This window comes from Copidosoma floridanum, unplaced genomic scaffold, assembly GCF_036245765.1.
Source record: "Copidosoma floridanum isolate Cflo_tuat_1 unplaced genomic scaffold, Cflo_Japanese_pri ptg000001l, whole genome shotgun sequence".
Taxonomy (NCBI): domain Eukaryota; kingdom Metazoa; phylum Arthropoda; class Insecta; order Hymenoptera; family Encyrtidae; genus Copidosoma; species Copidosoma floridanum.
Window position 1 is genome coordinate 4,398,454 of NW_028321878.1, and position 17,623 is coordinate 4,416,076.

The 17,623-nt window shown below is 35.8% G+C and overlaps 2 protein-coding genes across 3 annotated transcripts; both read right to left on the reverse strand.

Moving 5' to 3' along the window:
* Positions 1-171: 171 nt before the first annotated feature.
* On the reverse strand, positions 172-4,452 carry rb (adaptor related protein complex 3 subunit ruby). Of its 2 annotated transcripts, XM_089593824.1 has the most exons (9): positions 4,041-4,452; positions 3,867-3,942; positions 3,197-3,778; positions 2,554-3,118; positions 1,488-2,478; positions 1,387-1,418; positions 1,033-1,316; positions 580-944; positions 172-507 (listed from the first exon to the last, which is right to left on the reverse strand). In XM_089593824.1, the coding sequence occupies exons 1-9, from the start codon at positions 4,199-4,201 to the stop codon at positions 360-362; spliced, it is 3,204 nt and encodes a 1,067-aa protein (XP_089449950.1). In that variant the 5' UTR covers positions 4,202-4,452; the 3' UTR covers positions 172-359. The 2 variants fall into 2 exon arrangements, with proteins under 2 accessions (XP_089449950.1, XP_014213137.1); XM_014357651.2 differs by having other exon boundaries at positions 1,387-2,478.
* Positions 4,453-13,033: 8,581 nt separating this feature from the next.
* Positions 13,034-14,113, reverse strand: LOC111643066 (uncharacterized). The gene is made up of 2 exons (XM_089588998.1): positions 14,102-14,113; positions 13,034-13,543 (listed from the first exon to the last, which is right to left on the reverse strand). Exons 1-2 carry the CDS (start codon positions 14,111-14,113, stop codon positions 13,034-13,036), a joined length of 522 nt encoding a protein of 173 aa, XP_089445124.1.
* Positions 14,114-17,623: the final 3,510 nt, after the last annotated feature.

Below are 17,623 nucleotides of genomic sequence, written 5' to 3' on the forward strand. Positions count from 1 at the left end.
TTGATTATTTTTTAATAAAACCATATTTTGTATTTTTTCTTCGTACTAATATTTTATATTAAAAAAAAAAAAAAAAAAAAAAAAACTAGGAATACAGTGAAAAAAGCACCTTTAGCAATAACATAAAAATAATACAGTTTCATGGAAATTAATGAATACTATTTGCTGTATACAGTTGTTAGCCTGAAATTTTATCATATTAAAATTTTGTACGACTTAGGATTTAACTTACTTTTAGTTTTATACTTTATAATAGTTGCTTATTTTACAGTGTTGTTTCATTGGGTCATATTATGCACAATTGGCTTTAAAACTTTGTACAATAATAAATTTGATCACATTTTGTTCGAAATTTTTGATTACTTAAAATTAGTTTTGAGTTCATTAAGCAGCATTGAACCAATCACCATTTTTTCGCAGTTAACACAAATTTCCAGAGCATTTCCCTCCTCTAGTTTTAATGTCACCAACACTAAAGATTTAGAAGCAAGAGTATGTGCAGCAAACCTAAAAAAGAGAGACGATTATTATTATGAACACAGATTTGTAGAACATTCTATAAAAATTTGGATGTTGTACCTAATAGTCTCATTATCATTGGATATAACAGCAAAGTTAGCGGCTTCAAGTACTTTTTGAGTCAAGTTCTTTCTTTCACAGGAATAATTCATTTTACCGGCATGCTCATTCATGCCTTTGAGCTTATCCTTTTCAGAAAAAAATAAAGTCTCAGGTAAAAAGACTGATCTAACGATTTCTCCTATAGGCGCCTTCACATTAACATTGCGGGAAACCGATTCATCTTTAATCGTAAAATCAACGTTAAACACCGCGGGTTGAGTGGAGTCATTGAAATTGATCCCTATGCTACTGGGTACAGAGGTGTTTGGTTCTAAAATCGGTATTGGTGAAAAGTCGTGAATGGACATCCCACTTGGAAGATTCTATAATATAATGGTTTTACTTTTAATGTCACCATAATGTTAACTATTAAAATAAATACGAGAAAGTGAAACAATTTTTATAACGCACCTTATTTCCAACACGAATATTCTGAATCGTTTCAGTGCCTTCATTAGAAAATGTTAATTCGATGTTGACCATGGCAGAGCTAATTAAATGCTGCGATCTAGTAAATCTGTATTCCATTTTTAAGCCACGACCGCTAACTTTGTTAAATAATTCAAATTTCTTTATTGGAATGAACGAAGGCGAAACTTCACTAATACCATCTGACATAGCTAAAGCTGGAGTTGGCACGATAGGCGTAAGGAAACCACCCAAGCTGGGCGTCATTATAGGTGTCATTGGCACTACTGAAAATTTACGTTCAATAAAATGAATAAAGTTATACTAATAATAAAAAAAAAAAAATTTTTTTCTTACCATCATCAAGATCCAGAAGTAAATCGAGATTACTTCTCTGCTCGTTTTTCTTTTCTTTCTTAGCGTCATCTGTAGGTTTGCTGACAGCTGACAAGGACTGCTTCTTTGGAACTTCTTTATCTGACTCACTGTCAGACTCTGATTTGTCGGAAGATGACTCGTCACTGTCGGAATCCTCCGAGTCGCTACCACTACTACTTGCACTCTCATCTTCACTACCCTCATCATCATCCGATTCTTCTTGTTTAACTTTCTTGCTATTTACAATCTTCTTTACTTTGGTTTTAGATTTTTCTGAAGCCGATGATTTCTCGTTTGATGAATTGCTACTGTCTTCAGACGAGTCACTGTCCGAGTCTGACTTACTGTCTGACTCTTCACTGTTCGAATTTTCCTGGGGGGAGCTGTCGTCGTCATAAAAGCTCTCTTTCTTTTCCTTTTTGTCTTTTTTCAGGCAGTGCTTGGTTTTCTTTGAATCCAGGGTACTTGTAGCATCAGGTACATCGCGTACAGAAGGATCGGGCTGTACATCGGGAAAAGGAGGCAACGGACGGTAACCCGTACAAGGCATGTTCAGGTAATGCGACAAAGTGCCCAGCTGAAACTGCGAATCCTTGAACCTCGAAGTCAGCGTTGGTGCGGGCTTATGTGCCAAAAAGATCCTCTTAGCATACTGGGGTAGTTTCTTATCAGGCTTATCTTCTCCATCAAATATAAAAAATTTAAGAAACCGCGCTCGATCTCGAATGTCGTAGTTCTGATCGTACTTTGCTAGTTGGAAAACGTACTGGCAGATCTTGCGCGTTTGCTCAGCATTGCTCAGATATAGCTTGACAGCTAGATTGAGAGTTTGAAGTTTAACAATGTCCTCCTCGTTTATGAAAGTTTTGGCCATTTTTCTCAAGACGTCAGGAGCTATTTTGGGTACTCGGTTCGAGTACTCACCAAGTAGCCAAAGAATGGAAGCACGTGCTTGTGGTACTGTTATAAAGTCCATAAGCTTGGCCATGTGAGCTATTATGTCCTTGTGTTCATTTGGCTGAGTCTGCAGTAACTTTTTAATTACTACTACACTTTCTGCTACAATGGCCTCTACAAAATAAAAGAAAATTATACATGCAAATTAAAGACAATCGACCAACAAAATATCTCTAACCATTTGCTTACCATCTCTATTACTTAGTAATGATACTAGCCCACTTAAACAGGTGTCAGTGACTTCTTTAATATTGCTAGCACATCTTCCAATAGCTTGAATACTAGCGCCAACAAATTCCTTATCACTGCTTGAAATATAAGTTTGGAATTCTCGTAAAATTACGCTAATGTTGGTTTCAGTTGCTAAATTCGTTAAAATATCCAATTTTAATAATTTAATGTGAGTTGGGTCCGACGTTCTCACGAAAAACGATTTCAAAAATGGCTCAAACATGCCCTTTCTTTTGAGTGAAATACTAGCTATGCTATGAAGCACCACACTCTGAACTTCCCTGTAACCTCTGAGCAGCCTTATCAGAGCCCTTGCGGCGACTACTGCTTCACTCCTGGGTGCAGTGTGATGATACAATTGAGCTACTGCCATTACCACAGCAGAATTTCTACTTTGCAACAGCGGTTTTGTATTACGTAAAAGCAACCTATGATCATGATCCAAGGTAAACTTTGGTTTCTTTGTGCTAGATGATTCTGAATCCGAGTCATAAAACGGACGCTGTTCCTCATCTTCCGATTCCTAAAAATATTTAGAACTTTTAATAAATATTTCAGACATTTCGTACATACTGACGTTAATAAGTAAAAAGTAACTTACATCAGCATTAGGGTTTAAGAAATGAGTCCTTGCATACCTTGTCAACATATTAACAATAACAACTTGTCCCCATTCGTCAACATCAACTAATAAATTACACAACTTTCTATAATTTTTGTGTATAAGATCGATACGATCAGGACAAACTTCATCGAAAGCCATTACTGCAGATCCCACTACCAAAGTAGTCTTGTCGGACAGTAATTTTTCTAAAACAATGATAAGCTCTTCTTTTTGCTCTGGATCTAAAGAGTACAACTTTGGAATAGCATGAGCTGCAGTCTTTCTTACATAAGGTGACATATCACTTGCCGAATCTTTTATGGCAAGCATCACAATCGGAACAATCATCGATACTCTGATACTTGAAAGAACTCTCAGGGCACTTGCTCTTATTAACTGGTTCGGATCTTTCAATGCGCGTTGAAACGTAGAAATCGACAATAAAGCGAGATCCTGCTGATCTTCAGCGTACCTGACCAAATACACGTAAACTAATTTTTTAACTTCGATATTTTTAGAAACGACGTTCTTCACAACTGCTGGAAAGAGATCCGATGCATCTCTGCCCTTGGCTACCATCTGGACAAAGTTAAAATAATGTAAATTATCGAGGCATTAGATGCTCACAAACAAAAAATACGATCACAAAACCATTGAATCGACTTACCCCAATGATTCTCTTCATAGCTTCGAGCTTAAGCCCGTCTTTGTTACTGTCCAACATTTGTTTCAAATCATCATGCCTGTAAAACATCAAGCATTCTTTTTATTTATCAATAATCGGTTGAAAACAACAACTGCGTGCACCCATACGTAAGCTAGAAATTAATGAAAACATTACTTTTTGTAATCTGTGTGAAAGAGACCACCAGACGCACAGTCAGTGGCAAGCTCAGCCTCCGTAGCAGCGGCAGCCGCTCCAACGGTGGACGTCCGCTCGTTGTTGCCGTAGGACGAGTTGCCACCGTTGCTCGACAACGAGGTCGCCGCCGCGGTCAGCATGATTCTGTTGGACGACGTTGAAGACGAGACCGACGAAGGGAGCCAGTGGCCCGCGCCTGCTACGACGTGGCACGTTTTGACAGCCAACGATTTCTCTCAACTTAACCTCAAAAACTATTTGCCACTAGGTGTGCAAGTTGTATAAATATTATTTAACGACCAGATTACGACAGTGTACTATCAATCTGTCGGACGAAGACTACTGTAGAACCGTAACCGTATACCAACAAACATGGCATTACATGCAAAAAGCCATTTCACATCTTAAGAAGCACTTTAAGACGAGGATGCATTTGATGTATTTTACACTATGCTATGTTATGTAGATGTAGATACTGTATAGATATACAGCATATATACCTAAATTGTCAAAACGGTAACAATTGAGTTTTACCGCATGAATTTTCGTTCACAACATTTTCGTGTCGTTTTTAATTATCAATTTTTCCCCGTTGACGTGCATACAAGATAAACGAAAAAAAGCTCCAAAAAATACAATTTTCCAAGTAAATAAACTTGGGTCAATGAACATTGACGTAATGCACATGATAATCACTGTGATTATTATAAAAAAACTTCAATAGTGGCACAAAGTATATATAAAATAATTTTAACAACGCATTTTCCGAGCAAATATCATATGGTTATAAAAATAAATTTTCCTTACAGTTTTTTGTACGTGACTTTTAGTTCTTAACGATTTTTCATAATTGTTACATGTTAATATTAAAAAATTGAAGGGTTTTTATAACTCAAAATGAAATGAGTATACCGTGTTTGTGCAACAAATTCTTCCCAGTTCCCGAACACACATGCAAAGTACACCAAAATAAACTTTGACATAAAAAGAGGAAGAAAATCGATAAAAAAAATTCGTGTATAACAAAAGAAAATGAAATAGTGTTTATTAACAAAATACGTGTATACATCAATGAAAAAAATCATCCGATGTACTTGATGGCACCCACTGTCGCGTGTATTATTTCAATGACCCTTCGGATGTCTTTGACAAAATCCCTGAACTCATCGTAAACTTGGAGCGCCGGCAGTTTCAACTCTTCGTACGCCTCTTTTAGAGTTTCGTAAAAACTTTTCATCTCAACCCCAGCGTCTTTTCCCTCGATAACGATTTCTCGGTACGTTTTTTTCACGTCATCGATCAGTTTGACCATTTTCACTTTGAGTTTCGGGAGATGTTTCGTGACGATTTGGTAAACATTTTTGCCCTTGGCGACGAAGTCGTGCACCCTCGCTTTCGCCTTGTTGATTATGGATTCCCATTTTCGCCTCAACTTCATCCACGTGTCCTCGAGACTTCGCTCTGAATTAGCGTCGATAAGGTCTGTTTGCTCTTCGGCTTGCAATTCGACCTCTATGGACCTCATGAAGCTCTGCAATCAAGATTCATATTAATCAAGTCTTTTTTACACATTTCGTCAGTTGACTTCTTCGGGAAGTAATTTGTTTTTTTTTTTTTTTTTTTTTTTAATTTATTTATCACCTCAAAATTACTCCTGGAGTCGTCATTTTTAAAATTTGTCGTGGATATCGCTGTGGCCTGTAATCGATTAATCAAATTAACATTTTTATGCTTATCGTTGTGGACTTGGGCTAGTTAACATAATTTACGACGAAATTAGTTTTACCAAAATGTTTGTTTGAACAGCCGCATCTGGAATTGGCTCGGCCTGTTATGTAAATTATCGGTGTATAATTTAAAAAATCTCAATTCCTAATGATATTTGTGACAATGGGGTACAACTCGAATACTTACTAAAACCAAAGCCAACCCAAAAATAACGATGAGTATGAACTTGACAGGCATTGTTGTAAAGTGATGTATTGTGGTAATGGTTTCTCGTAAATATATATGTAAAAAAATGTTCAATGAGAATTAAAAAAAGCCGCAACCGACAGCTGAACAAAGAGAAAATAATTTTTGAAAATACGGATGAAGTTGATTCAAAAATATTTGTGACCGACGACAAAGATAGTTGGTTCAACCTTGTTGATTATTTTTGTTTCCTCGATGACAGTTTTCGTTGCTCTTAATCCATTTAATTTTTTTATTTTTAATTTATCAAAAAACCAATTGTGAGCTTCAACAATATTTTCATCAACAATATTATTAGAATTTAGAGCACTTTTTGTATAATCTAAAAATGTTCTGACGTGTGCTGCTATAAAATAACAAATCAAACGTAATTAATAATTTTTCCTTACAATTCCTTTGATTCCTTCAAAGAAATACTACTTTTATCCATGCCTAATTACTACGAGTTTTAGAACATGATATCATGTAGCCAGTGTGTACATTGTATTGTAGAACAAAAGTCGAGGCTATACGATTTTGCGATTTAGTTTGCGAATATTGTAAAATATTTTTTTCATTCATGTCTTATGCCCAAACTGTTTTTATTTGTCACATACAGTTGACAGTCACGAATTGTTTTTCAATCTCGTGAAAACGCCAAAAACTCAAGAATCTTTGCATAAGTACTTTTTACACAAACGTTATGTTTGACATAACACTTTGATAGAATTTTACGTTCACACAAAAGTTTTTGTTTATTATTTGATTATTCCTTTTTGTCATTACCCTACGTCATAGAATATCAAGATAAGAGTTAATGTTTGTGCAATATGTAAATGAACTAACGTCATGGACTCAGATGAGATAATACAACGTATCCATTCAGGCGTTAAGTTAAAAGGTAACAACACTGATCAGATCCCAAAAGGTAACTTATTGAGTACCCATGGATGATACCTATGTGGAGAAAAATGTAGGGATAGAAACGGTTTTTTCATGCCTTCGAGGCAAATATGTCATCCTTGACGTGGCGCAGTACATAAAATCATGTTGTCACCACGAAAGCAGGTAATGAGGCCTCAAATTTTGTGTTTGCAATTTTTGGCTTTATTTTTTCTCCTTAGGTGTGTAGTGTACTATTTTAAGCGTATCGAAGCAGTTAATGAGAGGTGCGTAGGATAATGGAAGCCAACGATTTTGCTTATGATACATAAAAAAAAATTAAGTCAAAATTCATATGGAGCCTTATGTGACTTTTTGTCAAAAATTACAGTCTTTTTTTTATGCCACTGTTTGGCTTATTAGCTTTTCTTTTCCAAGTGACGATATGCACATTATACAAAGGCGTTATCAGTATCTAGCTATAAGAATTTTACACTAGAAAAATGCGTATCTTTGTTAACTTTCAATTTCCGAATTTGTAGGTTGATGTTATAACTTGTACTTTAAAATGTTTACTGGTAAAGGAGGGGTCATACTGTTTGGTCCTGTCAAAAAACCTACAAACTATTGTTAACAATGATTCTAATCGTCTTTACTGCATTTGCCGAAATGTTGTAACCTTGTATTAACAAGGTCTTGTTCATTAGGAAAAAAAAGACATGAACAAAAATTTAATGGGACTTAAAAAGCAGTTAGTCAAATAGTATAGGAATTTAAAAATAAAATTTGATACGTACCTCATTAATGTCTAATGAGATAATTTCTGTTCAAGTCGCTCGTTATCTTCACTTATGTTCTTCAATTAAACAAGCTAGCCGTTCTAATCCACAGTTGAATTCAAGCATTCTAACAATGCATATCGCAACGACTCACGTAAAAGTACTCATTTTTTTTCTCTTGAGTACCAACCTTTTTTTGGTTGAATCAGCCATGAAAAGAAAGGTTTTTCAAACAGTCGAGGTAAAACACGTATTTTATTCATCACAAATCCATCTTATTCGTAAATTCTGGTTATTGTTAGTTTATTGTAAGTTTGGAAAATATATTTTTTTTAAATCAATTTCAATTTAATTTAATTTTTATTGCAGCAACAGCAAGCAAGATTGATGAGAATATATGATAATAACGTTGTATTCTTCAGACGTTACTGGAACATATGCCAGAGAGCTAAAGGAATATTAACGCAACACCTAAAAACGGAAGGTTTTCGCAATTACGATGATTTCGAAAAGGCTAAGTCATTGGACATGAATGTGAGACGCGAATTTCGTAGACTCCTAATGCGCATGAGGTATATGATAACTCATTACAAAGAAAGAAATAAGAATTTACAGCTTCATATCAGAAATGATGTACGCAAATCTGTGAGGAAAATTGAACAAATTACTTTTGATGCTGTAGGTGCATATGAGAAATTGTTAAATCACTTTGGTTACTTTTAAAAACGAAATTATTTCCGTTCGAGAGTTGAGAGAGTTCTTTATATTGATTGATACGCAGAGAAAAAAAATTACAGTAATGTCCATCATTACTTAATTTCATTTCTAATAAATATATTTAATGACCATCTCAAAATATGTATTGATTGGAATCTTCAATTTTTTACTAATGAAAAGAGTGTCAGGTTGTCAGTTCATTTATTTGTTTGGAAAGAAATAAAAATATAGACCATAGACTTAAAATAATTGTAAAATTTTTAATTTTAGTACTACGGCCTTTTCTACACACAATGTATTTGAAATGCGTTAAATATGTGAAAATAAAAGTTTTTTTCTTCTTTATCATTTTTGTATCATTTTCCTCATCAACTTGCTAACATAAACATAAGTATGAAATAATTGAAATTAAATAATAGTTTTTAACGTATATGCTTACCTTAATGGCGAGTATTGATATATCATACCATACCATAATTATTTTTAATTAGGTGCATGTACCTGAACACATTCATACTGTTTTTTGTGATACCAAGTATGCTTACTGAAGTTTTAAATCATCAAAAATCACTTGAAATATTTTTTCATCATTGACAACTTCATTTTTTTCTATCATTTGGTCATACTGTAAGAATTTATTACTATTCAAGCAAAACTTAAAGTATTAAAATGATAAAAGTCCTTTTTTTATAATTAAAAAATAGTTGGAAATTATTTCTCATAATTCATAAGAATGCAGAGTATTTTTATAAGTTAATTATACGTGTTCTTCTTTTTTATATGTTTTGAAAAGAAACATTCAACAACAAGCGAATTACACTTTATACGGTTTTCGAGTCCCTGGCCGTAACTATATAACACCAATAATGGGTTAAGATCGTCGACGTTGAGAAAATTTAATTAATTTCAGTTACCAAATACCTCGTAATAACAGGTAACTGTATCAACGAGAAGTACGAAGCGAAACTAAAAATTACATAACACATAATCCCTACGCGAATTTCGTAATAATACCGAACGCGTGGTACCGCTCAAATTCGATAATGGTATATACGTATACGTTTTAATATTGTATTACGAATTCAAGCTTTACATCGCACAGCAAAGAAAGCCGATCTATAGCTCTTAACGAGACTGGGAGATTGATTTCTCGCCGCACCTACCTCGGCGAGCGTTTGTACGACTGTCACTCGTGCCTATAATAAAAAAGGACTTTGGAAATATCTGTCTCTCTGTTGACGAAAATTTGGGTTTCGTAGAGTACGTTGAGAATAGTCTCAGAATAGACACATAACGAGTGTCAATTATAGCTGGTACTCCATTAATGTTTCATTTTGATCGATACACATTTTGCATTTTGAATATTTTAAATTAAAATTGCGTTGGAAAGTGTATGGTATATAGTTTTTTTTATTTTTTTATTTATTTATTTGTATAATATATAATTATGACACATCTATACATCGGTGTTCTTAAAAAAACAAATTTCATCATTAGTTGGATAAAGCTTCAATTAATTGTTTGGATGGACGTGTTATTTAAATTCATGAGTAATAATATTTATATCCGTCTCACCTGTAGTCCTAACAATGTCGTGGTGGTAAGAGGTAAAAGAGATATTGGAAAAGTGGGCTAAGCAATGAAATGATTTGGGTTAATTGAGTGTAATATAAAGCAATGAAAATAAACAAATGATATAACTATACATGAGTAAATTTTGTGATTTAAAAATAAAGTCCGATACATTCGTCAAAGCATTTATTACACCTAAAATTGGTAGTTATTCTTCCAGCTAACGTGTATCAATTGGTATTTTCTGGTAAATAAGTGCGTGACTCGAAGCCTGCGAGTTCTGTAGTAATACACGTACCACGAAAAGCATTACTTTTTTTCTGTTAAGTATCGGCTTTGTTTTAGTCCAACTAACTGAAATTTATTTTAAGGATTCAACAGACTGGACACAATAGACATTTTATACGTTGTTAAAGTGTTGTTGGAAAATTCTGGTCACACTCAATTTTTGTGTGTACTAAAAATCTTAAATCTTTCATGAAACTGTGCATGATCTCATGGAAACAAATAATATTGTTTCGGGATTTAAATAGACTAATCTCGGGAATTTGTGTAAACCATACATTAACAAATGATTTGATAGTCGCAGAACATTTTTTTTTTTTTTTTTTTTGTATTATTAATAAGAAAATACACTACCAGATATCAGCAAAAAAAAAAAAGTCACAAAATTTAAATTTTCGGAAATACTTGAAGTTGAAAAGTCCGTCATAATAGTATTTTAAGTACTGACGGTTTCAGAAAAAACGACTTATCCATGAAAAACACGAATTGATGTTTTATACAAATATAAAGTGACGGAAGCTCGATTGCAAAAACTAAGCTTAAGTTTTTCTTGATATCGGAGATTCAAAAATTTCTTTTCTACAACTTTTCCAACAACAAACAAAGGGTTAATAAAAAAATATTTACAAAAGTAGAATACGCAGCTCAAAGCGAATAAAACTTTTAATTGTCAAGCTCATCGAATAACCTAATCTACCAATCTGTTACATAATACGTTATCCACATAATTTCAATAAAAATTAATAAACACGCGCAACGAATCAAAAACAAATAAATTAATAAAACCAGTTTGCCCATACATGGATCATTGCACTCGAATGTAATTAGAGAATAGAGAATCGCAATCACCATGGGTGTCGCGACCGGTGTCTGGTTTGGTACATTCATGCCTACTTTTGCCAAGCAGCAGATTTTGGTCACCGTTCAATATAAAAGCTATCCGGCAAGGTGTCGGAGGACGTTTTATCAATTGGCCACCGAAGCTTCAACAGCCCAAATCACCATGTTTGTCGATAAAGTAAGTAATCAGCATTGCTATTTTTCTATCGTTCCACACTCGTCTGCTGAAATGTATTACGCTGTTAATACAAATGTACCATTTTAACTTACGTTAATTGACAAAACCCATTTCATTAATTATTGATTTGAAACAACTTTGTCAAACTGAACAATTTTAATTATGTCACATTTACAGTTTTTTTTTCCAAAGAGCAAGTAAAATGAACACCGCTCTTAGAAATATTTAATCACGTGCTTGCAAATGTATCGTAAAAAGGGTCTCATCAGAAGGAAATAAACCAAGAGTGTTGGATGATAAAAAATGTTCACGTTAAAAACTCATATTTTTTCCCTGCAGCTCGCAATCCTCGCTTGCATCCTCGCAGCGGGCAGCGCCGAAAATCTCGGACTTCCGGGTGGAATCTTCAACTACGGCATCCCGATCAATCGAGTCTATGTCAACTCGATCGGCAGCCCAACCGCGGCTCATCCCCTGATCGGTGCCATCCCTCGTCAATTTATCGGCTCGATTGGACACTCGATACCCCAATCGATCGTCGCCCCGAGCATCGGTAGATCGATCGTGGCACCGGTTTACGGACATGGTCTTCCAGTGGTCTCGTCTTACGCAGTACCTCCCATTTCGACTCATGTCGGCCGCGCTCCTTATGGCCTGGTCAATAGGATCGGCTATTATTAAACTGTCGCTAAGTTAACTATATTTTGAATCTTCTTTAAGGTTACGAACATTTCATGTGCTCTTAATTTTTATGTGCCAATTTGATTATTTGTCCGAGAATTGAGAAATAAATCTCTCTTTTTGATCCACTACAATTTTTTCCACGGTTTTTTTTTATAATACCATTACCATTCGTCGCTTTAGTTGCACGCTCGTCTATTTTTTTATCCTAATAAGTGGTCACATTTTTATTTTCTCAACCGTAAACTTTTATTTTTTCAGGAAATTGATAATATTTTGTAATCCAATAAAGCTTTCTATTCACAAACTGTATGTTTTTTAAATTTTGTTGCTTGATTTTTGGTAGGTTTTTTTGTATTTTTTCACTAAAAATTTTGGTTATTAGTTTTTTTATTTAAGTATACTTTGATAGTTGTGTAGAAGATGAAAAAAATTTTGGTTGCATATCAGCAAGATGAGCTGCTCGAGCTCCTTGGAAAACCCTTAAAAATCGAAAAAATGTGTCTGTGGAAAATTAAAAACATTTGTTAACACAAACATAAATGTATTTTGTTGGCTTTTTAAAAGATTTTGTATATAAGTAATTGCTTTCTAACGTTTACTAAATAACAAAATATTTTAAAGAAAATTTGCTGTAGTGAACGTTACAATGAGTGAAATAAACCTTACATTAATTAAAATTTTTTAAAATCAAGTTTAGAATAAATGATCAAATTGTTATCTTTATGATAAACAATATCTAAAGAGTAAAGTCAACGAGTAATAAAATTTTCATAACAAATGTAAATATCTTAGTGATTTATATTCCACAAAGTAAGGAAAGGTAGAGGATGGAATGAACAAAATACACAAATATCCAAATGTTGGTTTGAATTGAAAAAAAAGTTACATTCTATCTTTATTGATGAGACGTGTATATGCATGTACAGTGCCAATGCGCAGCGATAGAAAATAATTTACAAAAGAGCTTCTAATGTACATAGTGCTTATGTCTAATGAAAAGTATACGTATTACCTACAAGTATACATAATAAAAACAGTGGAATGAAACTTATTGGTATCGTAGTTGGGGGGGTGTGAGCCGTTTACCATCCGTAGCTGAAGGCAGGGGCGGAGTAGCTCATGTGGGAGACGGCGACCGCCGGGGAGTAGGCGATGGCTGCGGGGGCGGGTGCGTGAGCCAAGGGCGCCGAGTAGGCCAAGGCGGGGGCGGGGGCGGCGTAGACCGGGGCAGTGTGGGCGTAGACCGCGGGGTTGGTGACGGTGGTCACTTGCTTGTTGGACGAGGAGAAGGGGGTGGCGATGCTCTTTGAGTGGGTCGACACGGTGTTCAAGTTACCCTCGGAGCGGTACACGTTCTGGCTGGTCGCGCTCACCGATGGGGCAGAGTAGGTGGCGTAGGCCGCGGGGGCATAGCTGGCATAGGCAGCTGGTGCCGAGTAGCTGGCGTACGCCGCTGGTGCAGGGGCGTAGCTGGCGTAGGCCGTGGGGGCATAGCTGGCATAGGCAGCTGGTGCCGCGTAGCTGGTGTAGGCCGCCGGGGCGCCGATGATACCCGCGCGGGCAACTGCGATCACGCAAGCGATTACTGCGATCTGCAAATCAAAAAAATATTATCGTTTTAGTGTTAGATTTTTTTTAATTGGCTTCTCATACATTTGTTTTTTATTGTACTCTAAATTATCTGAGCGAGTCACAAAACGCTCCCCCAATCAAAAACTTTTTGATAATCTAGTGTCCTATGGTACAACAAGCAAAGCTTTTTTAAAAATAATTTAATGCAAATCATGCTCTCAACTAGTGCTGTGCGCATCGCATATTTAATATTCCAGCCTAGTGGCTGATGTACATTACTAATAAGAGGCTTTTTCAATCGGAGGGGCCCAATCGTACCGTCTGTTTGGTCTCAATAAAGAAGCAAATTGATACACATAAAACCCTGTAAAACCAAAATCGATTGACATACATCTAAGATATGACTGATGATTATATGTATGAATAAATGTTTTCTCATATTTTCTTCTACGGAAGCGAATAAAGTAAATTTCACTGCTCTTTCCAGTGAGACAATTTCAATTGTTAAATAACCGTATAAGTTAGTTGTTGAAAACTTGTTGTAATAAACGAATTGAAAATAAATTGTAAAACCTTACCTTGGCGAACATGGTTGCAGGTGTGTGTGGTACTGACGCTACGATCTGTATTTGTTGATCGAAGGAGATCACTTTGGCGTTTCTGCAGTAGGCAGGGGTCTTTTATACTCGCAAACCGAAAGCCCGAAACCCCTGATGGGAACGAAGAAAAAAAAAGTGGGGGACAGCAGTCTCATGTATAACCGGCGTATGAAAAATATACTTTCTTCAATGCTCCTTCGCGTGCCGCTAGCGACCGGACTCCTCCCTTCTCTTACACCTAACTTACACGTAGTATAATGTACATTTATTTGAAAAAAAAAAAAAAAAAAAAAAAAAAAAAATCGGTTTACTATTAGTTAACATTATAAATGTACGTATATGTATCATCGTAACGCATTGTCGAGCTTGAGAAGGAAAGAGAGAAGTTTGCACCAATGACGGGGCGGAGTGCGGAGAGAAAGTACAGGCGTTGCACCCGCGCGCGGGGCAGCAACGTATTATCGGACCTGTTGTATCTTTTGGCGGCAAAGTGACCTTGAAGCACCAGCCGGTGCACTCGAGGACGCGGCACGGCCACCTGTTGCCACATGAAGGGCCCGACCTGCTAAATTCTATCGAAACCTCATTTGCTTCGTCGAACCATCCCTCATGGGGTGGAGTTTGGGGTGGTATTTCGAAAATCCGGTCGAATGTCGATCAAAAGTTGGCGCGAGAAACAAAAACAACGGTATAGATATGGATGTACAAGTACCGAATACTCGGTCCGCGTGGCGATTAGCATAAAAGAAAGTCCAAACCTTTTTTTTTCCCACCCACTGATCCAGTTGTCAGTTTCGCGCGAGCGTACGTCTACATATATTTATCATCGATATCATCGATACAGCTCGAAATTTTCTATAGACGCGCGAGTCTTATTTTCGTAAAAATCTATAAGCAGTGAGGTATATTAGTGACAGGGGCCGCGAACTTTGGGCTTCAAAAATTCATGTAAGTGTACAGGGTGCCTCGGGCACCGATCAATCTGTGCTCTTGCGCAAGCCAATGCTCGACTTTTTTTTCTTCACTTTTTATTCTCGCGGGCGACGATCGTAATGCTGCGAACATTATATGTACCCGAACCACGCCTTGCAGCGTCATTATTGTCATTATTATTCTTGCATTATAATTTCTTTTTTTTCTCCCAAAAGTTTCGCAAGATGGTTTTCGAACCGAGTCTGTCTGTCCGCTACTGCTTTAATCCACTTTAAGCACACTCGTGACAAACTTTCATAAATGCGAGCAAAATATTTTAAACTATGATTTTAAATCAATACGCCCAACTTTTTTTTCTCGTACGTCTGTTTGTCTGGTTCAAAAACTACAATGGTAATAGTTTCATTCAAATATTATATATCCAAGTATACATGTTGTGCGCACAAAAAACGAGAAATGGTAACTCCATGTGCCATTTATAATAATATGTTCAAACATATATCCACGCAGTACAATTTTTTACTTGTTTAACTATTATTACTTTACGTTCAATCAGACAAACGCAATTAGATAATATTATGCAAAAATTACAATATCTGATGTTTTTTAACGTAATACGTGAGTAAATTGTGCGAAGGTAGCGAATTTTCGGTTGTTGTGTAATAACATTGATCGAGTTTGTCGACCTCCATCCCGCGTGTACTTGCACGTGTGATCTTGTACTTTCCTTGATTTTTTTTTTTTTTTTTTTTTTACACCGCGTACTTTTTCTCTTCTTCACACTGCACGTTGATTAGATCCACGTTTGTACATATATATTGTATTGTGAAAAGTGAACTGCTGAGAGTACGTTGCGTGAATGCAAACTTTCCGACAACGTGTTACAAAATTTTTAATCGATTACATAAAAATTAATATAAAAAAAGAAAAAGGGTTCAGTTTTTTATTGTTCGAAAAATCATCAGTAGTAAAGCAGTCAATGATCTTACGTAATGGTCGCGTACAACAAATTGTAGAAAAATTTTTTTAAAATTCACAAAAAATAACAAAAATCAATGTGAAACGTGTGAACTTTTTTGAGACAATCCGTAAGGATCACACATCCATTATATGTACATCACGAAATATATAATTACTGATGAAAATGATGTAACAAAAAAAAAAAAAAAAAAAAAAAAGCAGATTAGTCCTCACTGACTAAAAGTATAATTATTAATTAATAATTTATCCAACGATTCACGTGCTCTTACGGTGTGCAGTGTACATTTATATTATGCGTATTACGTATGAGTAAATGGTAACTTTTACTTGGGTATAAGAGTTACCGCATCGAAGTAATTGCATTTGTAGGTATAGCTAAATTGTCGAAAGGAGAAAGGTTTGTGGAACGGCCGGCCGACAACCTTGACATTATGGCTGCAGCTGTTCTCGACTTCAACGTGACCTTGAATCGTTCGCTAGTTCGCGATGCATTTATCATCACTCAACAGCCTTTTTTTCTGCTAGTACTTGATGTACAACCTTTAGACGTTAGCACCCCTACAAGGCGGATGATGATGTATGATGTTCATTTCAAAGTGGACCGAATGGATTAGAAATTTTTACGAAAACTCTATTATAAACTGCTTGATCGGAGTGCTATATGAAAAAAGACGTAAAAAATGTAGACAAGTAACAAATGAAACTACCTCTGCATACGATACATTTGCATCACTAAAGAAAAAAGTGCAACTACGGAAAACTTGGATAAAAAATAGTTTTATGTGCAACAAAACGTAAAATAAGGGGACCTGTTGCACATTTAACTTAAAAAAATTATTTTTCTCAACAATACAGATGATTTATGAGCAGTGACATTTTTTTAACCACTGATAATTTAAGACGATCATCTGGAGCAGGGATGCCTATAAACATGGTTGTTGGTTTCCTCGTACAACCCTACAGTTTCTTCAACCCCTGTAAGCTATACATAATTACACTCAACCATCGTTTTCCAACGATAAAATAATTCCAACAAATATCACTTTTGCTGCGACTGTAGCAACAATTAGTTGGTCGAATTAACCAAAAGTATTTCTCTTTACGTGCGTACTTGACCTCATTTTTTATTTTTCGCAAATACTCGATATCTTTTAAAAAAATAAAACACAAATGGTAAATTAAAAAAACAAGAAAAAAAAACGGAGCTTTCACAAAGGAAAAAGGGGTTCGCGTGTCAGTCAGCATTGAAAGGTCCTTCGCAAAAGCATCTCGCCGTGGGGATCTATCGTATGACATTATACACTTGTGCACAGTGCACCGGCGCATGTTATTTTTTCTTTTTTTCTTTTCTTTTCGCCCATCAGGCGAGCACACGCCTTTTTCCCCCCATGTTATGCAGTGGTCGGCAAAGTTACCACGGCCACCTTGAGAACAAAAGGGGGTCACCGTCGACTCTCGCAAAACTTTGCAACCGTAAAAATCCACGCACCACTCGATTCGCGAAAATTAATTTACCGTCGTTGTTCGATCGACGCGTTTGTTGCCACGCACTGGCAACATCCGGACTTGAATTTTTCTTCACACCAT